This window comes from Gasterosteus aculeatus, chromosome 13 (genome assembly GCF_964276395.1).
Source record: "Gasterosteus aculeatus chromosome 13, fGasAcu3.hap1.1, whole genome shotgun sequence".
Lineage (NCBI taxonomy): Eukaryota > Metazoa > Chordata > Actinopteri > Perciformes > Gasterosteidae > Gasterosteus > Gasterosteus aculeatus.
The window spans coordinates 20,187,866-20,211,051 of record NC_135701.1 but is presented as its reverse complement, the minus strand read 5'-3'; the positions used below and the strand labels follow the sequence as shown (position 1 = coordinate 20,211,051).

Here is a 23,186-nt window from a genome sequence, read left to right as displayed (position 1 = left end):
GCAATGAAGTCTACGGTCCAACGACGCGCAGACGTCAACTTGTCCTGCGTGTTTTTTAATCGTATTAAATATAATATGCAGCGTTGTCATGCGGCGCGAGTGTGTCTGCGCGAGGCCGTCGCGTCCTACACACAATAATAATAACAAAGAACGGGTCGTGGTACCGTCCATTGCATCGTACGTTGTTGTTAGTGAGGTTTTACTATCGAGGCTCGATGTCTCTCCGTGGAGACACCCGAGACCCCACCACCGCACGTGTTAATCAATCCGGCATCTTCTTACGTGCATTGAGCGCAAAGACAACAGTTGCACGTCATGCATGGTGTTTTAGTTATTTATATATTTAATGCAAGTCCTCCTGCGTGCAGCGGGACGGTGCTTGGTTAAATAACCAGCTTTCCAAGTGGATGCAGGCGAACATGACGCGCTCGAAATGGCAGATGTACGAGGCAAGCTGAGCACTAAAACCCAAGCTGACCCAACATGATGTCATCGTGTGTGTGTGTGTGTGTGTGTGTGTTTGTGTGCATGTGTGTGTGTGCGCGCGAGAGAGACGGCAGACCTGCGTTTCACTGCTCAAACTGTGTCACTTGTAAAGATTTATTTGAAGAAGCCTGTCCACGCGTTCACAAGCACGGATCAACCTCTTTAGATCCCATAATATGACATTGCACCTTTTCACTGCCATTCAAATGGATTAATAGTCTGGATTGATTTTCTACTCCTCAGCTCAGAGCTGCAGAGCAGGGGCCCGAAAAACGCATTTTACACGCTTTTGCTTTGGCAGAATTGAGTTTGCTTGTCTGGCATTAATGCTGAGTAAAGAAAGACTGTGTAAGAGAACTTCTCTCTTTACGTTCCTTCCTGCCATGATGTCGCCAGTCAACGATTTCAATGCTTTAGAATACTTCAGTCCTGCAGCAGCAGACATCCTCTTCATTGGAGGTGCACAGCATTGTTGTAGGAGTCCTGTCCGTTCTTCACATCACCCAAATCTTGGAGACGCATTAGCCAACTATTGACCAAGAGAGGAAACACTTCCTTATTAGCGATCGTATCTGCAGTTCAATGTGTGTGATTCTTTTACTTTGACCTGGCTGTTCTCAGGTAAATGTTCTACCCATCCGGGCTGTTGGATCTGTTGTCTGTGTCAGACGCTTGTGGCAGATTATACGCAGGTCATCAAATTTCTGGTACATCTGGACCCGAGGGAGTTCAGCCACGTGTTTTATAGTCCATGCTGTGAAACGTAACATGGTCAGTTTATTGATTATTGTTGATTATTGCATTGGTTATCAATTACCTTGCATGTTAATTTGGCCTTTGGTAACCACCGGCAGACACGGTCACACAGAGGCCATGATAGGCGGGCAACCATTTGATTTGCACACGGGGGCGTGTGTTTAAATCGGGTTCAAGATTAGACTGAAGGCAGACTTCTGACAATGAGCCATCTAAAGAATGTCATATCTAAATGATTAATGTTTACAAGCGGGATTATGTCACTCTAGCTAGTTGAATGGTGTCAGCATTTAAAACCCCTTTTTTTTTCATCATCACCGAAGTCATGTGATCCTTTAGGCAGAGAAGATAATGAAAATAGCCTGATTTGGGGTTTTTCAGAATCAATACTGCATCACGAAACGCAGTATATTGACTCTCAGGGCGTACGACGTAGTGACCAGATTCAGACCAACAGCGCATCGAGTATCCAAAATGCAGCCGCGTGGCTAAGAAAGACTCTTAAGTCTGTCGGCTATGCAGCGGGCTCTGACGCAGCGTTCACTATGAACGTGAGGCGCCGCGATTTTCCAAAGAAACCCTTCTTTTCACCACCCACGTAGCCAGTTGGCCTGTTGACACAGGATGCGCTGCAGCGATAGTTTTTCTCTGCGGGCCGTGAGCATAGAAGGCCCATTGATCGGCAGAGCGGCTCTTTCTCACTACTGCTCCATCATTAACTGATAAGGCGCGGCACTTCACGACCCCCCCCCCCCCCCCCCGCCCCGTCCTGCTTGAACCCGGCTAACGTTTGTTCCGTTGCTGAGCCTAACCTTTGACCCCCGATGAGTGAATTGTCCTGTTGGGAGTGTTTTCATTATTACATTCATTCACAGGCGCGTCTTGTTTCTGCAGGTAACGGCCCACACGTCCTCCGTATGCGCTGAAGGCCACGCCCGTTAATCCGTGTGACGCAGTCAGTGAAACGGGCGATGGTGGCGGCCGTGTGTATGTGTGTATGTGACCTCTGTGTGCCTGTTTTTAGCTCCGGCTCCACAGCTCTTCAAATGTGCTGCAGCGCCTCACGCAATCTCTTGTCACTCTGTCGGATCTTCACTCGTCTAATTGAGGAACAAGCAGAAGGCGCACGGTCGGGCTTCTGGGCCGGACAGAACCTGGACCTCTTTAGACTGGCACCTAAAACAGTGTCTTGCTGCAATGACATTCTGTGACTCTTAAGGCTACAAGTTTACCTGTGCAGCGCCGGGCCCACCTGTAGGCGGCTCATATACGGCTCTCCACCGACCCTGTGAGGAGTTTACCACCCGCGTGTGCCAGGTGATCTCTGCACAGCTGCGATACTTTCCAAATGTTGGAATCCTCGATGCCAGCGGAGAACAAAAAAAACAACAACAGCGTTGGCAGGTTGTTTTTCGCATCTGGGTCAACGGTACAAGACGTGCATTTCTTCTCCCCGCTGACTAATCCGTCCCAACATCTTCCTCGCTGGAAGCGCTGAACTTTTCTCTTCTTCAATGTGATGGAAGCCTCACTTCTTAAAGAAAAAAAACGTATGAGAATTGTCAGTTTAGCCCACGCTACAGCTGTTTGGTGGGTTATGCCGCGGTAGCAGAGTGCATCAAATATTAAAGCGCTGCTGTCAGGCTTAATGTTCCCCAGTGATCTGGTTTAGCATGTCTAATATACGAATGCTGTCTCAGATGACAAGGACCCCCCCACCTCTCCTATGCTAGCAGATGTGTTAACGCACACAGCTTTTAATGATATCAAAAGACGACGAACCCTCTTGCAGGGCTGCTGGGTCACAGTTTCAGGGAACCAGTAAGAGAGCGGGAACCAGTACAGACATTTGGTAACAGGATTAATCCCCGGTTGACGTAGTTGAAAGGAATCACCCATGAGGACTGCGTGCGCAGGTCCCTCAGCCTTTTTCTGGTGGGGTCTCCTACATCCTCATTCACTTCTTGATTTGATGGAAATTGTGTATTTGCTCCACTGACGACGAGAGGGGTCACAGGGTGAAATGTGAAATGGATCGTCGGAACCTGGCAGCCGCTGCAGACCTGAGTCACAACCTTGGTCTGCTGAAATGCTGTCTGGAAGGGGAGGAAGTCAACAGAGGCCCCCCCAGTGACCTGTTCATTCATTCGGACCAAGCTGCTCCACGTTGCAGCTTTCCCGATGAAAATATAGCGTACATTCAAAGACTGATGATTCAAAGACATCTGGCTCAACATGTTTACAACACGCCATACCGATACGTGAGACGCAGAACAGATTGGTTGTTAACCGCGTCATGCGAGCGTTCTTTCTCCCTCTCATTGTTTTCCTCTTGCAGCACACTAAACCCCCCTCTGTCATGAGAGAGGCAAGTCAGCCTCTCTGGGTGTAGGAGGGTTAGCATGAGCGACTTGATTACAGCCCTTCATCAGAAGCGCGCCTCCGATCCTCTGGCGAGGTTGCAGCTGTGACCATGAGTATGCGCCCCCCCACCGCCCCATCTCCTCCTCCTCCTCCCTGCCTCCAACCCCCATTATGTCTGGCTACATCTGTCTGCAGCTGTGTGAAATCTGCTGGCCTCTTCCTGCTCTTCCATGACTGAGTGCCGGGGCATGAAGAGCGGCCGTCCTCGTCACCCAAAGCGACATCACCGGTGCTGATGGCGGCCTCGCCTCATCCCTGCCTGCCACCGCGCTCGTCCTTGTGTCCAGAGCAGAATTTAGCGCAGTGATATGAAGGAAATGGCTGCGGAATATTTTTAGAACCTAAATGGTTCACCATAACAGGGGGCTTTTTAAAAACAGAAACTGAAAGTGTCGTGTCATCGGCGTACAGTGTGCGCGTCGTTCTGCTGACTCTCGTCTGCGGGCAGCCGGCCGGGCGAAGCTCCGGTGCATGCGCCTGCTAGCTTAACAGAGTGGGGCACGTCGGCGAGGCTTAGGATGCGTGATTGTGATAGACACATTTGCTTATGTGAGTGGGGGGGGTGAGATAATACACAGCACTGGTCTATTTTGAGCGCTTCCTTTGCCTGCCCAAAGCGCTTTTGCGTCTCACTGTTCTACATCATAATTTTTACTCGCCGCCTTTTAGAACCGGCGCCTTTCATTTGTTTTTTAAGTGTTGCTGCACATTTCCCCGCTGTGTCTAGTTTACAATTTTCATGGCGGCGCAGCAGCAGCCACCATTGCCAATATTTGTATCTTTTTATTGACTTGACGAGCTTTCAGTCCATAGCATTACCAAACAACGCAGGGCTTTGAAGGGTGGTGTCGCCTGGCAGGGGTGCAAACGAACCGTTTCCCTCTTGCAGCTATAGAACCTGATGTAAATGCCTGATAACTCTTCATCTGTTGGACCAAAAGCACCCCACCCTCCCCTCCCCCCAGTCCCAAGCTCTATGCAGCCCTAATGCTGCGACTGGACTGCCTCCATTGGGTCAAGTGGAGATTTGCCTCTGATGAATCTGGGGGAGATTGCGTTGCGCCCTCGCCAGCCAGCAGTGATTCCGGCTAAATGTGACTTCATTTAATTTTTAGTTAAGTCCGTGGCTTGGCCCGGCTCAATTTTGTGTGTCGCAGGATTCCCCACCAAAAATGTACATCAAATTATGCTCAACGATTGGACAGCATCTTATTTCATCCTCGCCCTACAGTCGCTGCCATCATTCCTCTAACTGCGCTCTGAGCTGACCCCTCAATTTGTCCGACTGGATGTGAAACGTGTCAAACTGCACAAGGGAACCAAAGAGTTTCCTGGGAGGAAGTGACGACTCCCGCCACCCTTAACGGCCCACCCTAGGACAGCTTTGTATGCCTTGGTGGACCCAAACAGCCCGAGGTTGAGCTGAACAATCGTCCAATTAAACTGCGACTGGGGGGCAAACTTTGCCAGTCAAGTACCACCCCGCCCGGCCACTCGCCTCGCTCATTCTCGTTCTCCCCAATCCTCAAACACAAACGAGCCAGATGTGCAGCGCTGCAAAGCCGGCAGGCCACAAACCCTGGGATAATTGCAGGGCCGATGTTGTCTCTTAGGGCAAGTGAGGAAACGGTTAAATGAGCAGACCGCGAGAGAATCAAAGACGCCGATGCGCGCTCACGCCCATCCCGCCCTTTTATAGACTGCGGTCCCCGTGACCCTTGTCCAGCTATTGTTTCCTGGTGTGATACAGGGGCCCGAGCTGGAATCCCATTGTTCATTCTTAACCACTCCACAGTGAAGGAACAGGAAGCGGACCAACGCTGCTGTCGGTTTGCACGTCAGGGTTCAAGGCTCTCGCCGATAATCACAGGCTGATGCACTTTGTAATCACTCGCTGTATTCGAGCAGTCATTCATTGACCAGCGTTTAAACTGTGGATGGCCTCTCAGTCCGGAGGTACGACGGGTAATGAGTGTTTTCAGCACAGCGGCATTAGAAAATGTACGATGATACTTCGCCACACATGACCGTTACAGGTCAGGATGATTATGAAGAATGAGGGCGGCAGCAGGTTGGAGGAGTACAGGTGACTAAAGGACCCCCATCAATACTTTATTGCCAGGGTCTAAAGGACCCAACGCCGTGGCTTCATTTGGCATATCGCTGCACATTAATTCTTTTTATGGAATCTGTGTGTGATTTTCTTTTTTTTTAAAGAAGCTTGGATGAATCTGTTCAGATCTAAAAGGGGAGGCCAAGTGTGGAGCCTGAATTAATTCCCAAACTAATTGCGGGCAGACTTTACAGGGGATAAAAAGCTGAAATGCAAAGTCCTGAAACCCACGGGCCCTCTCCCACTCTGTGTTAACCTCAGCGATGATGTACATAATTTATACTGTTTGAAAAAGAAGAAGAGGAAGAGGCTAAACGCAAGGGAAATGACTCACTGGCCTAGATGCATGTTTCCTTTTTGGGGGGTTTCCTCTGCTAAATTTCCCCTCTCTCTCTTTTTGCCTGATGGTTCTCTCTTCTTTTAAAAGGCAGAGGAGGGAACCGGGTTGTACGCCAGTAGCTCGGGCTTATCTTGCTGCGTCTCCTCCATTGAGGTGCGATAGCTGGACGAGTCAAATTACTCCTCAACGTACTCCTCAGCGCGTCTCCGAGATGAGCGAGTTCCCCGTAAAGCTGAACCCCTCTCTTTAGGAGAAAAACCATCCCCAACCCGGAGCTCCTCGGTACACACATTACAGCGCACCGTCCGTCTGATGAAGCAGCCATCTCCATTCTATGGCGACGTTAGTGGTGTTTCACTTGTGTGACTTTGACACAACCCTCCCCGAATCGCCGCCTCTTCCCATTTATTTATTTCTCTTCCGGTGTCCACAGGCTCCCTCAGAAAGCGTCTCCCTGTCTGTTATGGAACTGACAGCTGTGGAAGTCTTGGCCATTAATGAGTCACTCAGAAACACAACCGTGAGGCGCCCCCCCCCCCCCCCGCCGGCCAATGATTTGCACGGCGTCACGGTTTTCCCCGCAAGGAAACCGCCTTCGAGAAAGTCAGAGGACGTCTCCGTCGCCGAGGCGTCTTCCGTGGAATCCACCCAGCGAGCCGAGCTGGATTTTGAGTGGACTCGTGATGGCGGCTTCGTTCTTGAGGCTCGCTGCTCAGAATATAGCAAACGTTGCTCCACGGATGAAGGAAACGAGGGCGTAGAAATGCTTTAGACGCCTCCTCCAGCTAATGTCAGCTCGGCCTGTCTGTTATAGAGTCACCATAATATTTAATGATGGGAAAATAACCAACAACTCCACCAGTGGGGGCCTGCACACCCCATCTATCCACACAGACCTGAAAGCAGATCCGTTGTTGACACATCGGGGCTCCTCCTCCTGGAAGAGCCCCGATGTGTCCATGTACACTGCTGATTAAATGACTGTAGCACTTTGGGATGTGGTGATGACGACATGCGCTCAACGCGATGTTTTCCTCTCGTACTCTCAACTCTTCTGGTGTTTTTCCCACGGCCTTGTGGGGAGGAAGCAGAATGGGGGCCACAGCGGCAGGATGAGTCACCAGCCGGTCGGTATTGGACCATCTGCACGTGAATCCGCGATGTCGGAGACACCATAAGACCGTCCTCGAAGACCCAGATGCAAAGAGCTTTCCTCACACAGGATACTTGATGCGTGGGCTCAATAATTCCTCCCTCACACCGTGGGAGCAAATCCTAGTTAACTATTCCGGGCTGCGATGTGGCGTCGGCGTCAGACTGGAGTCTGTGACGCGATCTGGAGTCACACCATTCATGAGCTCTCGTACCTGGATGTAGTTTCACAAAGCGCTGCTTTGGTGCACCTGCATGATGTGGTTTTCTTTTGTTGCCCAAACCAAACTCCAAACTGGCCCTTGTGGTCTGTTTGTCATATTTCTGGTAAACTTTAAACAGTTTTATATTTCTATAAAGATTTTTTTCACAATTCATGCTACAGCTGAGAGAATAATGTGCTCCGTTCATGTGACGGAGCTATTTCTGATGATGCTGTTATGGTGTAAGCGTGCAAAAGAAAGGGAGACGTCCCGATGGGAAAAGAGTCTAAAAGTTAAATAACTGCTGTATTCTTAGATGTGACTTTTTTCCCTTTTCCCTGTAGAATTGTTGTATCATTAAAACTGCAATGCATGTAGTTTATTTCTGTATCTCTTTACAGCCAATGCATAATTTTAGTTGAGTACTTAAAGGGCCAAAAGCAATTCTTTCTTTTGTTTAAAACATTTTGCAGTGTGGACGTTGCTTAAACATTCAAATGGCTGCTTAACTATGTTAACAAATAGTTTTTAGCTTTTTGTTGAGCGTTAAATTGGTATCATTTTATATGAAGCAGCCAGTGTGCATATTCTCGTGCTGCTGCTAAACGTTGCAGTCGTCCACTTAAACGCCACTATTGTGCGGTGGGTCATTACTGGTGCAAAGATATCATCCCAACACAATGACCAGCGCGACCACACCTGAATAAATGTGAACCAGCTTGTGATAAAAGGCCACAAATCTGTCTCATTTGTGACGGGTAAACATTTGGATTGAGTTTGTCTTTACTAACCCCTGATGTTCTGCAGGTATTTGTTTACCAACTGTGGGAGACATGCCATGAAAACCTGCAGGTGAAACTAATAACCCAGATGATGTCTGTCTGTCCTCAAGCCTTCATTCCAGGGGTCATTTGAGGCGAACACAATGGAAGTGTGGTGTCATCGGCGTTGCACCCAGCGTTATCTAACGCGACAGAAGAGTCTCTTTAGACGCTGTCCTCGTCACTGTGGGTCTGATTGCCTCGTGAAGGACGCATGACGCCTCCTATCACACACGTTCACAGTTGTGTTACAAACTCTGGAGGAACACCGATTAGAACGCGTCCTCTCATTTAACTAGAGCTACTCTTCCTGACCCACAGCCACGAGCAAAATAATTGGAAATCTAGGTTAGAACATGTCTACACAGGAGGGGATCCAGCTGCGTTTTTAGACACCCGAGTTTTTGCACAGGCCTATTTTTACCTTTCGAGTCTATTTCCTCGTGCGTTACGCGCGTAACCACATATTTTGCTTAAAGAAAGAGCGTTAACTTTACTCAATAGTGTCTGAACATATCCTGTGAGGACTGTGACACAGGAGGTCTGTGCAGATCTCCTCAGATCAATGGGGTGGTTTTTGGAGATGAGTGCATGTTGGTGCAGTGAGTCATCTTCGAGGAGGTGCCGCTGGTGGAATTGTGCTTTTTAACATAATGAACCGGTTCGGGGGCTTACGAGGGTTTTCAACAATATAAATAGAGAAAAGTCCCACATCTGGACATGTGTTTTACTGCCGGCGTGTCACGGGAGACACGTAGAAGGAAAAGGATGTTACTACACCTTCTAAATGATCCAGTTACCTAACAATTCTTTGAATAATGTTCTTGGAGATCTATTTTTCAAATCTTTTTTCATTTATTTATTTTAGTGCTCTTTTAAAATGTTTTCTTATCTCTTTATCTGTGTTGTTCACTTGAGCAGGATCATCCGCGAACTAGAGGCCACAAAAAGTGAGCTCCGTCAGCCCGAATAGAGGCGTGTGCGTCTGCGTGCGTGTGCGACTTAATTTAGTCTCATTGTTAATGACCCAGACAAAGAGCACCACCTTCTTCCAGACCACCAATGGCCGCCTTGCCCTCCACCCAGGCTGGTTAAATGCTGCTGCTCTGCAGCCCTCCATCCTGTTGTGTGTCTGTGTGCGTGTAACCTGTTGATACCTCGTAACACTCGCAACGAGGCCTTCCTCCTTCCCTCCTTCCCTTTCTCTGATGTGCAAAACGCTGTGAGAGGGACTGTTGAATAATGCAGTCGGGTGACGGTGGCGCTGCACTGTGTGGTTGCTCGTGTCATTCGGCGTGTGGGTGTTTTTGTATTTATTTGAGGGGCGAGGAGCTGGTGTGAGCGGCTTTGTAGGTTCGGCAAAAGGAAGACTGAGCGCACGCACCGTGGACCTGGTTGGGTGGGAAAAGGCGCTGTGTTCCCGATAGTGACCACAGGGGATGAACGTCTTTTAATGGACAAATACTGCAGGCGTCCCTCCGAAGGGACGCTCTCACAAGTCCGTATTCATGGGGTAAAGCAAATAATAATAATAGTAATTTATTCCCCAGCAGCAGTGTATGTTAATGTGTCATAAACACACATGGATAATGCTTTCTGCTAGAGTGTGCGTGCGTGTGTGTGTGTGTGTGTGTGTGTACTTTGTGTTGGATCATTTAGCTTTATTTCATATCGCTCTGAAATGATCTTTCCCTGTTTGCTATTCTCACCGTTGCTGATCCTCACGGCGCTGAGATTTACCACTGAAATCCTTCAGAAAGAAAACACTTTATTTACAACGTGAGGTCACGTGTTGTGTCCTGCGGGAGGGGGGTAGTGGGGGGGGGGGGGCACATTATGCGTCCTGCTAAGTCAGAGTGTTCATGGCCTTCATCTAACTGCATCTCACAGCGTGAGGAGTGTGTACGCGGCCGTTCGTGTGGCACTGACCAAGCATTGTTTTCATTACTGATTCATCTTGAACAAATTAAAACTGTTGTGAAATGGAGGTGATCTTTCCTCCACACCCCTCCCAGCTACACCCAAAAACACCTCCCAAATGCCCCACAGCTGGATATTGCAAAGCTGCCGCTTTACACGTGTGCGAGAATGTTTCTCACGTGTGAAGCTTCTCATGTGTTGTGCTTGTGCCGCTCTCTTTCTTCCGAGTCTGCATCGCTGGATGTGGCTTTTCTACCTCGACGCCTAAACGGAAGCGTTGCCTCGTGTGGTCATGTGATCCTCCTTCAGTAGATGGAAGGGAGGCGCCGCGGCGCCTTGCACCTGCTTTCATTGGTGCTGCTGATCGCATCATTTAACGTTTAGTTTATGGCGGCGGGAGCCAAAGTATCAAGCGCTGATCTGATACCGCTGTTTAATCAATAAGCTGAACGCTTCACTGTGTGGAAGTGAACATCAGACGGAATGTCAAGCTTTCTTTCTTTGTAAAACAATATTTAAGAAATAAGACGGTTAATTCATATTCCTGTGTCTATCTATCGTCAGATAATAAGTGGCACCGCAGCAACTTAGATTCCATTACAGGGAATCGTCATTAATGTTACAGAATTTAATACTTTTATTCTACTTTTTGAGCTCGGGACGGATGGAAATGTTGTTTCTGTGAAAGGTCATCGGTGCAAAGTCCAACTTTTATTATTCATCCTCAACACAAGAGGAGGAGCCATTGCGTTGGGCTGATTTCACTTGAAGGCAACAAGAGGAAATCACTTTAAATAAAGTAAAGTAGAGATTTAGAGCCGGCTCGGGGGTTTGGAGTCGGCGGACAGGTCCCCTTATTTGTCTCGTATGTGTCCCTCAATCCACCCACACCCACATTTATGTTGGCATTAGCCTCAAAGCTAATCTGAAGGTAGCCGTGTGTGTGTTTGTATGCACGCATGTCTGAATCGTGTCACTAAGCTCTAGCGGCGAGAGCTGCCCCAAGTCTTCAAATCCTGGTGTGTGTGTGTGTGTGTGTGTGTGTGTGTGTGTGTGTGTGTGTGTGTGTGTGTGTGTGTGTGTGTGTGTGTGTGTGTGTGTGTGTGTGTGTGTGTGTGTGTGTGTGTGTGTGTGTGTTCGTTCTTCGCTCAGTAAAAATGAGTCACTGCTATAAAAATCCGCACCACGCCGCCCTGGCAGGATAATCAGCACATAATGTTTGCTTTCCTCGTATCTCAGTGGATTAGTTTATTTTCATCCGGGGAGAATTTATTGTGCATTGTGGGAAATCGCCTCGTACGCCGTCGTCTCCGCTTTCATTAAAAAGCAGCATTTCAATGCGGGACGCGTGATTCCTTTAAAGCACAGCGGCCTCCAACGTGAGTCATCAGGAGCCCCCGTCCGTCACCGACGGCCACTCGGGGAACGCTGAACGTTACGTTTGGGACCATCGAGTCTCATTATCGTTGATACGATTCCGTAAAATCGGCAATTCTAAACACGCACAGTGTGTTATCAGCTGTTGTGTATTTGATTGTAGTGCTTTTACTGCACATTAAATCAGGTTCACAACCTGCATCCACACCAAAGAGGTAATTAACTCAACAAATGGTATCTGCTTTAGTGACTTGCTCAACGGTGCTTTTGTGCTTTAAACGGCTGCTGGCGAAGAGGAAACGCTTCCTTTGTACAATATCCTGATAGTCAGGCAGGAAGTGATGTCGTCACGGATACCTGCCGTTTGCTGCTTAGCACTTCATGAACTCTGGGAATGACTGAACTGGGCCCGAGTGCCTGTTCGATCCCATCCAGAGATGTTGTTTATCTCACTACGCTCAGTACCCGAACCCGCCAGGACTTCTTTGAAGACTTTGTTACAATAATCTGGCCTCATTTTATTTTATTTTTATAAACAATAATCCAACCACAATTCTTACTCATTAAACCGATCATAAAAGTATGTATGTATCGCTTAGCAACAGTGTTGTAAATCATGTGAATCCTTTCCCGGTGAAGAAAAGGTGTGTGTGTGTGTGTGTTGGTCCACGGCACTGTGTGAAGCGTCCTTGAACTCGCGTCTTTGAGAGTGATGTATAAAATGCCTTGTATAAAATGCCAAAACATTTATTTTGCGCTACCTTCGGCCCAGTGCATTCTGGGATGGACAGTGATGTGGAATCAATCAACAGTTTTACTATCCAAAGCTAAATTATGGGATTCTTGCAGCATTTTAACACATCATCTAATACAATGTCCATTAAAGTGGCTCGATTGTTTTCTCAATTATTCTCAAGAAGAGTTTGGTATTTTCTTGAGGTGATAAAAGGGAAACGGAGTTGAAAAAAGAATAAAAAATTATGGCAATTCCGGTTAAAACCGTTATTTAAATGATCGGATCAATCAATCAACAAATAGTAAACATAGTTGCTGATTCAATATTCTTCTCATAGATTGCAGTTTGTTTCTCATGATCCAGCCACAGTCCTCTGCAGCGTTTACCTCATCTGACCGTCTGTGTGTCTCCTCAGGTGCAGCGTCATTCGGGTCATGGAGCGAGTCGGCAACAAGAAGACTCTGGACTCCCACTGAAGAGAGGAAGAGGACGAGACACCCGGCGCCCCTTCACACATTTCATGCTGGTAGGACACACACACACACACACACACACACAGTGTCTGCTTATTCTTTTTCCACATCAGGGCCCCTCATCATGAATCATCACTAGTGTTCCCTTCTTTGTTTTTTTTTACCAATGATTTTAATTATTTTGCTACCTGCAGCACTGAAACAAGCAAAATGACAGGCTCCAAAGGCTTGTTTGTCATTGAAGTCACCGCGTGTGCGTGTGCGCGTGTGCGCGTGCCTCCTTGCCGGCTCCCTCATGCACTTATAAACAGCTGTTTGTTTTTATGAAGTTTGCTAATGTTTTACTTACAAGTTGCAGTATGAAGGGAAACATTTTGCTCTGAAGTCTTTATTTATTTTTCTCCTAATAAAGCCGACGCCACTGACGGGCGCTTGTGCGAGCACGTTCTGTGCCGTCGGCACAGAATCTCGCTGCTCAGCCTTTTTAAAGCAGGTTCCACTCATGAGGGTCCACTTCAAGTGCGGCCCGTAAATCGGCCTGCAAGCGAGCGTCTCGTCTCCAGAGGACAGTTTCTGCCGATGAGTAGACGAAGAGGACCGTACGATCGTCATCTCTGGGTTTCACACCAGAACCATAACTACGGTGTAATATTCAGTGTGGATTGTTGTCATAGAAATACTCAAAGCTGACATGAAGCGCCTCAGACACTTCATAACAGACACGTATGGAGGATTAACCAACTAACCTGTTACCCCATCAACCCTTTCATCAATGCAGCGCGTATTGAGTCACGGAGGGAAACAAGCGGATCACATTTGGTCCTTTTTTCTCCTCATTTCTCAAATTGGCTCGTCATCACCGTGCGACCCGGCACTGTGCCTGTAATCCGCCTTCTATATTATTCATAACAGGGTTGACCCACTTAATGTCATGCACACACATACACACACACACCCGCATGGACAACTCTCCAGGGCCGTTGCACTCGGTTGAGATGAAGTTCTTTATCTTCAGGCAGTCTGTAAGCTTCTATTTGAAAGAATTAATGCACAGGGATTCTTTTTTTTCATTCGTGATATGAGGCTTCCTCGCTCACTTCACCTTCGCACACGACTCCGAGGCTCCACACCTGCTCTGCGTGATGTCACGACAGGACTCGGTCATTACGTAATTCTTATGTTCGCACATACTGCCTCCTCGATGTCTCAATGCAGCGATTTAGAAGATTTACCAGTTCGTTTTTTTTTTCCTTCTCCCCCATGTTTCTGATTAGAGCTGGCAGATTTTAATCCCAGTAAGAATTCCCACAGTCTGCCTAATTCCTGTTCCTGCCTAAAGCCGGTAGGGGGGCCAGTAAGCCGCTAAACCCCCCCCCCCCCTTTGGCTATACACGCACACACTCATACGAACGCCTGTCTGCACTGGTGTAATTGTGGAAAGGCGTTATTTTTTTTTTGTGCGCACACAAATTCAGAAGAATGCACTTCACTTGCCCTCTCGTAAGAGTTTAGACGGAATCCAGGCGGCCCCCCGGAGACTGAGTGCCAAGAGGAGGATAAGGAAATCACATTTTACTGCCTGTCAAAGCTTTTCCTTTTCAAAAGCAGTTGATCAAAGCGAAGCGTCGTAGAAGTGCGGGCAGTGAGGAGCTGACTGAAGGAAGTGGTGGAGGACGAGTCCACACGGTTTTCTATCAAACTCAATCCAGCGCGTCTCAGCGGGGCGACGGTTTCATGTAGTCTATTTTGTGCACAAAGGCAAATCTGCAACAACGGCATCTGATGTAATCCTCTTTCCTGTCTGTGTCAGTGCAAGATCACAGGAGCGAGCAGATATTACAGATAAATCGTAATAGTTTACAATTACATATTTTTAAAAATAGAGATTTGAGTTCAAATAAATACATGCTTAAATTGTACAATTTTATTATCGCTTACAGACTGAAGCGATGTCCCTTAATCTCAAACAAACATCACATACATTTCTGGAACGTTTTATTTTTATTTTATTTTTTAAGGTTTCGCTCCCTTTTTCTTGCATATTATTGGCCAAGAGGAGACACTGGGATGTCCCATTTAGACACGTCTGCTGCAGCCTTCTCCACCAGCCTGAAGGACGCGGTCCTGCAACAACATGTTGGTCCATCAATTAGTCATGGCACAACCAACGGGGCCCCGGGGCCGGGGTGGTGCGCGTGGTATTTGTGTGTTTCTTGTGTATGCACGTTGAACTTTGGCCCGTAGCATGTGTGCACTTACTCATAGACCCCCTCAACGACATGAGGCGGCGTTCACTGACATGAACGTTTGTTGTACAGGCCTAAGAAATGCACATAGTAATTGTGTATTTATACGTGTTTGTCTGGTGTTAAAGTGTTGTGTAATTGGAACCCCAGTGAGATTATTGTAAACCAAATAATGTCATGTATAATATTTTTTAACAATGTATTGCATGTTACAGCGCTTTCAGCACCATTAACCACCTCCACACCTACGCATGGTACAGTGTAATTATGTGCAGTGTCACTAAAGAATTCACACACAACACACACTGAGCATTAAATCAGTCTAAACAATTTGTCTAATCAGCTCCCTCCACACAATAGCTTTCATAGACCCCCAGTAAACACACACACACCGAGCTTTGCCGGACTAGCGGCAGCTCTACCTAGCCCCCCAGTGTTACAACCGGTTGTTGCCACATTGCATCACTTCACACATCTTGGAGGAAGAGGAGGAGGAGGAGGAAGAGTGAAAAAGAGGGTGAGCGGGAGGTGTGACGAGTCTCCAGAGTGCTCAAACAACACAGGTGTTCATTTGTGCCATATTATTTTTTTGTCTACTAGTCCGCCGAGTCCTTCATCGTCGTGGTTTAGATCCGGTGTCAAAGCTCCTCCACGTGGAGTAAAACACATTTTATGTTGTCCAAAGTTGTGTGTGTGTGTGTTTCGTAAGAGTGTTTGCGATGGACGTTCTGTTATTTTACCAGATACCTCGAGAGGCAGACGGCACTCTGATGCAACAAGGAGACGCACAAACACACACACACACACACACACACACACGTGGTCCCACACAACCTTGTTTTGTCAGTAGGCAAAGAACACTCACGGCCACATTGGGTATTACACACACACAGCAACACAAGTAGTACACACAGATGTTGTCACAAACACACACGCATACAAATGGAGACCAAGCTTCGTTTTTTTTCTTGCAAGGTGAAACTAATCAAACACACGGTCAGTGCTGAAGGGCCTCTTAAGCACCGAGACAAAGTCCAGGTAGCAGAGTGACCGAGTGGTCGCATGACCGGTTGTGCGCGAACGGCCACGTTGTCGTCATTCGTCACACCTCCATCCCGGCCGTGGAGGTCTCCGCTGAAGCCTTCCTGCTCCTCTGCCATCTGGAGACGCCTTCAGGGCAACAAGCATGCGAGCGCGTATACCTGATCTTTCCCGTTATGCACGTGTGTAAACTAAACCGGGCCTGGTGTTGGTGTGGTAACCTCCCCCATTTTAAATTTAAAACAAGACTGAAACACTGAGGCTGTAATTAGTTGGACTTTACCAAACGTGATACGATGTGCAAATATTTATGGAGAAATATACACATCGCGTTGAGACTGAGAGAACAATTTCTGATGGGGTCATTGTTCAAGGTTCTAAATGGTAAAAGTAACTTCACAAAGCTTCAAGGCTGCCGTGTTTACACATCCGGTGCAGTAGAACCGAGGGAACTGCACTTTGCATCTAAGGCCGATACTTTAGGAGTTTGTGTGGTGACTTGGATCCTTACAAGAGGGATTAGGATGATGCTGATGCTTCGTGTCTCGGCCTGTGTGTCTTGCTGCCTCCGCTTGCATGTCAGCCTGCTCAGTGAGCGGCCGGCCTTTGGAGCCGGATTCTGCTTGCTGCATCTGGCCTGTGTGCAGAGATTTCATGGTGAACAGAGAGAGAAACGGCAACGAGAGGCGTGTGTGCGCGTGTGCGTGTGCGATGCATGTGCAGTGAAGCTAACTGGAGCAGTACACGCTTCATGGGCTGGCTGCAGCAAAACATTAAGTGTGTGTGTGTGGAAATTATGCATCAGTGACTCAGCTTCAGCTGTAAAGGTTGTAGTGTGCATGTTTGTGTGGGTGTGCATGTGTGTGTTTGTGTGGGTGTGCGCGTGCATGTTTACGTGAGCAAGTGTGACTTGGACGAGCAGCAGAACTAGACAGCTAGCTGTCATCATATGACTGTCGTTTTTCCCGTCTTGTGTCCGCACAAACGCACAATGAAAAGGCTTCCAGACACACACACACACACATACACACAGATTTGGTGAAGGCCTGTGAAGTTAAATGAGATCAAACCGTGTGTTTCCATTGACCGCCGTGGTGTTGGCGTCAGTACGGATCATATTAACGGTAAATCACTCTTCACCCTGTTGACCCTACGTTTAATGTTTGGAGCAAATGTGTTTCTAGGTTTTCTGGCAGGTGTTAAACCGAAGATTACCTGCAGCGCCTGAAGGCAACACGTGTCCGTTCTGCTCCCCAGGTCTAGCTGGCCAATGCCGGGCCCGTCGCGGACATCTGCCGGCGGCAGCAGCAGCAGCAGTGCGTGCGTGAGCGTCGTCCCCGGCGCTTAGCTCATGTCCAGCCCATAATGCCGTCGTCCACGCGGAAAGGCGTGCCCAAGGACCCCGAGCTGGCCGACCTCTTCTTCAAAGACGACCCCGAGGATGTCTTCTGTGACCTGCACGAGATCGGACATGGCAGCTTCGGGGCCGTCTACTTTGTAAGTGCCGACTGGTCGTCGTGTGTGACGGTTTTTCATAGTTCACCGTAGAAAGAACGACGACCGGACAGTTTAATATAGTGAACACTACGCTGCGTGGTACTTATTAAAACACGAGCAGCACATTGATTCATTCATGAACAAGTCTCCCCAGTTATCGACTCATTGATTTGTAGCCCGCTTACATTATGGCTCCGTGGATGCAATTGAGTAGCGACAGATTCCCCCTCTGCACTTCCTCTGTAGCCTTTCTTATTAATCTCATCAGCACTAATTACTCCTCAAGCCTTTGATTCTAAAGCTGTGTGGAAGGAGGGGGGGGTTGAGAGTATATCGCGTCCCTTCGCTCTCCTCCAGATGCAGGGCTGGGGGCGATAAGCCTCCTCCCTCCCTCCTAAGACAGCTGTTTAACTGGTACAGAAAAACAGAGGCCGTCCATACTGGGGAAGGATATTCTTAGCTGGCGGGGTTTAACCGTCATCTTCCCAGTCACGTCATTTACACACACACACACACACACACACACACCCCCCACTGGTGCCGAAGTCCGTCTGCCGAACAGACTCCAGTGTGCGTCTAAATCCTGCCCTGATGTGCTCATTGACACACTTATGCTGTCCGCATTACAACTGGTCCACTGCTAGCTTTAGCTCTTTAGCCCTGAGAGCTTTAGTGAGAGTAAAACCCATTTTATTCACAGTCCACATGCTGAGAGGACGGATCTGGATTATCATGCTGTCACAACGAGACAACGGCGTTGGGCAACGTAGAAGTAGATGTTTGCAACGCTAGAACTATAAAAGATAACAGCAGCTCTTTATGTGCACGTTAGATAGGAAACGCACAGTGCGTATTCTTATTATAGAACATTCGCCCATAGTCTATAGTCTCAATCTGTGTGTGCATGTTAATCTTAAAGGGAGAGACTCCATTATAGGAGAGTAAAATGGGAATTCCCTCTGCTGGGTTCACACACACACACACACACACCACTTTGTAGTGCATGTTGAGCGAATTGGCCGTTGGTAATTATTGATGCATCCCCTTTTTTCTGCAATGTCAATTAGCCTGAATGTAGTTCAAACATGACCTGCCCCCCTCCCTCCTTCTACAGCCGTCTATCTACACTTCCCACCAGAGGGAACACCCATTATGCACGAACCGACAGGCGATCACAAGGTTCAGATGAATCCGTCAAATACTCTGTTGCCTGCCGTCGCTGTAGCTCCATTTGAGTCTCAACAGGAAATTCCCATTCATTTGAAAGGGGGATGAAGCGGAGACGAGGGCTCAGGCTGAGCTGCTCCTAAAGGCCCAGTGGCTTTGAGGTGAACATCGCGGGTTCAGCGCGGCCCTGTGGATGCACCCAGACAACACTCGACAGCCACGTATCACTTACCTGCAGGCTCCCCCCGTTCACGGCGGCGAGCGCTTTGATCAGGCGGAAATGTGTTTAGATTAAAATGAGATGAAGCCGTAATTCCGGCTCACATCTGGATCCCCCTTAAGGGATACATGACTAACACTGTAAACCCCCTATTTAGCGTTCATAAGTATATAATCATTTAAGTAATTGTAAATAACACACTATAAATATATTAACACACTTATTTCTGTTGACACCTGCGATATATATGCGTCTCCACATGTGCAGGCTAGAGTTTAAACCGTGAATGTCATTTCTATGTATGTTTACAGATGTTCGCTTACTTGAGATGCCAAGTGGAAAGATTAAACTAAAGCCTTTTCAACTGTAACAATCTTTTCCCTCCTTCATCACCGTGTTAGCAGAGTGGCACAATAATGCATGTGAGGTTTAACATTTCTAATGACTAGACATGTCACATACAGCGATGAAATCACTTTAAGAAGCAGTGTGTTAGAGAGACAACGTTGTGTCAGTTACTCATTTATTCATGCCGTGTTCTTTTTATAGAGCGTAATTGCCAGGGGACTTTGTCACGAGATGATTACTGTACACGTACGTGTGAGAGTTGTCGGTCCGTATGTTTTTATAGACTTCACCCCGATCTGATCTCTGTCTTTCTTCTCCAGGCCCGTAACTTGTACTCCAACGAGGTGGTGGCCATCAAAAAGATGTCCTACAATGGCAAGCAGACTACCGAAGTAAGACAAGCAACCTCGCTCAAGCAAACGTGTCAAACTCTGCCTCCAGCGTGCGGCTGTAAACGCACCGCCACAATTAGGGCGTTGTGTCCCTGAACCGTATCTCAGGGTTCAAGTAGACATTTGATCTGCAAACATGTGACTCTTTGGCCCGAAACAGTGAGAACAAGAGCTCAAGGCGCTAAAAGTCGCTCTCCATGTCGAGCCAGAGCTCGACCTCAGACTGTGAGACTGTGAGATGTCTGGTTTTTGATGGAAGGAAGGAACCAAAACTAATGTAAAAATAGTTTCAAATAGTTACTCACAAGCCAGATGCAAAGTTCCGGGTGGGGGAGGAAGGGGAGGGGGGGGCAGGTGCCTCCCTCGTGCACCGCCAAAAGAAGCTTACGCACCAGAATATTTCAGAAGGCTTCCTCTGTGATCACGCTCACCCTTCAGCTAAAGGCCTCTGTGGTTTAGTAGACTTCCTTCTGTCTCCTCATCCTCCTGATGCCGCTCATCCACGACAACGTCCCTGACCAGCCAACGCTTCGGTTAATCCTCGGATCCAGATCTCAGTCTCTGCGTCTTCATAATGTGCTCGTCGGTGCAGCGCTTCCTGTGTGTCTACACACAATGCTGACGGATGCGTAAAGTTCACCGCGCCTGTTTGAGCGGTTGCCACGGTGAAGCCACGGTTAACCTGCAGTGCATTAAAACCATCCCTGTGTCTCAGCTTGTTTTGTTTTTTTTGTTGTGTTTTTCGGCAGAAGTGGCAGGACATCATCAAGGAGGTCAAGTTTTTGGGACAGCTGCGACATCCCAACACGATCGAGTACAAAGGCTGCTACTTGAAGGACAACACCGCCTGGGTTAGTGGATCCGTGTCCACGTCTCCCTTTGTTCCGCTCTTTGTTTCAGTCTTTCCACATGGTTTGTTTTATCTTTTTTCTTCCCGTCCTCTTTGTCTGAATCCTTTGCCTCGTTGTCTTCGACTTGTTGCCGTCGGTCCCCGTCCCCTCTGCTTTGGAGCACTGATTATTTATCTACTTATTGGAGGAGTGATTCAGCTGTAACCGTGTTCTGTTTCAGCTGGTGATGGAGTACTGCCTGGGCTCCGCATCAGACCTACTAGAGGGTGAGTGTATTTATTCATGTTTACCGTGCACGCACGCACACACACACACACACACACGTTTAGATAATTCATGACTTCATCTACCTAGAAACATTAAAAAAGACTAAGTGCTCCACACATGTTCTTACCACTTTGTTTCACACTGATGGAAGGAACTATCGATGTCCCCATCTTAACTACTTGTTTTTAAATCTTAACCTCCTCAGCTGTCAGAGCGCTCCAGACCTGAACGGCCCGTGTTATTTTAAGCACCTACGTGTGCACCCGTCACTGACGTAGTCGCCACAGTTGGCGCTGACCTGTTCTCTGCCTCCCTGAGTTCTGCTGTGACCTTTTTTGCTTGGGCTAGCAGTCCACAGGGAGCCGGCCTCAGAGGCCGTGTGGTCCATATGCCAGATGCCAAGAGACTACTTTCTCACTGCTGTATCAGATGAACAGATCGGTCCCATTGGGACTTTGATCAGGCACTTCAGAACTTTCTACAAATGCTTTATTCATGATGAAGGTCTCTGTGTAGAACAGCTCTTTCACATTCTTCATGTAAAGGGCAAATACTCATCTCCGCTGTACCAATTTCTCCTCAAGTTCATAAGAAACCGCTGCAAGAGTTGGAAATTGCTGCCATTACCCATGGTGCCTTGCTGGGACTGGCTTACCTACATTCCCACAACATGATTCACAGGTGAGTGGGTGTGTTTCCTGGTTCCAAACATTTTCCATCAGGAACATGCAGTGACTTAAACAAGATAAGGCAGACGAGGGAGGGGTGGGGGGGGAGGAGTTCTCCCTTTATTGCATCTTTGATTGCGCCGTGACATCAATGGTTTTCATTTCATTGTAAAAAGTAAATAACAGCCATTTAAATGAACATATTTCATCCATAAGTAAACTGCCCCAGCGACCACTCAAGTTGGATAGACACGCATAATGCGTTAATGGTCCTTTGGAACCTGCTCAAAGCCTTCTCCCCCTTCATCCTCCTCCTCCTCCTCACCCAGAGATGTGAAAGCTGGTAACATCCTGCTGACCGAGCTGGGTCAGGTCAAACTGGCTGACTTTGGCTCCGCCTCCATTGCCTCACCTGCCAACTCCTTTGTGGGAACACCTTACTGGTGAGTATAACCGGGACCAGGTGCACACGGAGAGACACACACAGCGCGGACCCCACACACCACTACATGTGCTGAGACTAGCTTGAACTAAACTATTTTGGGGGTATATTTCTTATTATATTTCTTTACTGTCATAACACACTTCAGATAATTACATAAATGTTTTGCACACCTTTGCTGCTTTCATGGCTTTATAGTCTGTTTTTTGTTCCGTCAGCATGGACTGAGGCATTATGTTTTCATGTTGTGTGTACGTGAGGTTACGTAGGAAAGTTTGAAAGAAGTTTCCTTAACTTCGGCACTTCAAGAATGAAGAATGTCCATCTTTCCAATTCCCTCTGAAAAAGGCTTCAGTTTGAGGAAAGTCCTATCTATTACATGGTTATAACGGGTGTCCGCTCTCATATAGAAATCCGCAGCTTTACCTTCCACTCCATAATACTCACTCACACGCTTCCTGCAGCTTTTAATGGTGAATGAAAGTCATTACGTAAACCGATGGACGAGCGATGGACTCATGATGCCAAAAGCCAGCAGCGCACAAGTTTGTCTCGGATGTTCTGTTAAATACACACACACACACGAGTTGTCCCACTCCCCGTTTACAGAAACACATTCATATTTCCCTAAAACTGAGCTGCTATCACAGCACACCAGAGTCTTTAAAAGCTCTGAGAGGCTTAGCAGATTATAACATTTTCATGGATTTTTCCCCCCACATACTTAATAAACTGTGTGTGTGTGTGTGTGTGTCCGTGTGTGTGTGTGTGTCCTCGTGTCCTCAGGATGGCCCCAGAAGTGATCCTAGCCATGGACGAGGGCCAGTACGAGGGGAAAGTGGACATCTGGTCGCTGGGGATCACCTGTATTGAGCTCGGTGAGGATGCGTCGACCTACTGGTCAAATTAGGCCTTTATAGACCCATGAAGTTGGTGCCTCATTAAAGGAGAAGCTTATTCTTAATTGTGTAAGTGGAACATCGCTCTTCTCTCCTTCCTTCTGACTTCTCGCCATCTTTTCTTATTTCAGCGGAGCGCAAACCCCCCTTGTTCAACATGAATGCCATGAGTGCCTTATATCACATCGCACAGAACGACTCTCCCACGCTACAGTCCAACGAGTGGTGAGTTTAAAACCCACCTCCCAAATATTACCATGCTGTCATCGGTTTAAAAAACAAAGATATTCTTAATCTGTGAAACTGACACACGACAAAATGTTTTTTTAAAAATTGGTGATTTTTTT

At 47.7% G+C, this 23,186-nt stretch overlaps 1 protein-coding gene and 1 long non-coding RNA gene across 3 annotated transcripts in view; one reads left to right on the top strand and one right to left on the bottom strand.

Moving 5' to 3' along the window:
• Positions 1-23,186, top strand: part of taok3a (TAO kinase 3a) — a 40,778-nt gene that overhangs the window by 967 nt on the left and 16,625 nt on the right. For both annotated transcript variants that reach the window (XM_040196406.2, XM_078086153.1), the window contains exons 2-10: positions 12,744-12,854; positions 17,346-17,585; positions 19,641-19,712; positions 20,462-20,563; positions 20,784-20,829; positions 21,415-21,511; positions 21,828-21,941; positions 22,727-22,818; positions 22,971-23,064. In XM_040196406.2, the coding sequence (XP_040052340.2) occupies positions 17,454-17,585; positions 19,641-19,712; positions 20,462-20,563; positions 20,784-20,829; positions 21,415-21,511; positions 21,828-21,941; positions 22,727-22,818; positions 22,971-23,064 (749 nt within the window). In that variant the 5' untranslated portion in view covers positions 12,744-12,854; positions 17,346-17,453. The remainder of the gene's footprint in view (positions 1-12,743; positions 12,855-17,345; positions 17,586-19,640; positions 19,713-20,461; positions 20,564-20,783; positions 20,830-21,414; positions 21,512-21,827; positions 21,942-22,726; positions 22,819-22,970; positions 23,065-23,186) is intronic.
• On the bottom strand, positions 14,795-17,446 carry LOC120831180 (uncharacterized). Its single transcript, XR_005714027.2, has 3 exons — positions 17,304-17,446; positions 16,600-16,725; positions 14,795-14,925 (listed from the first exon to the last, which is right to left on the bottom strand). It is a non-coding gene; the product is annotated as an uncharacterized LOC120831180 (long non-coding RNA).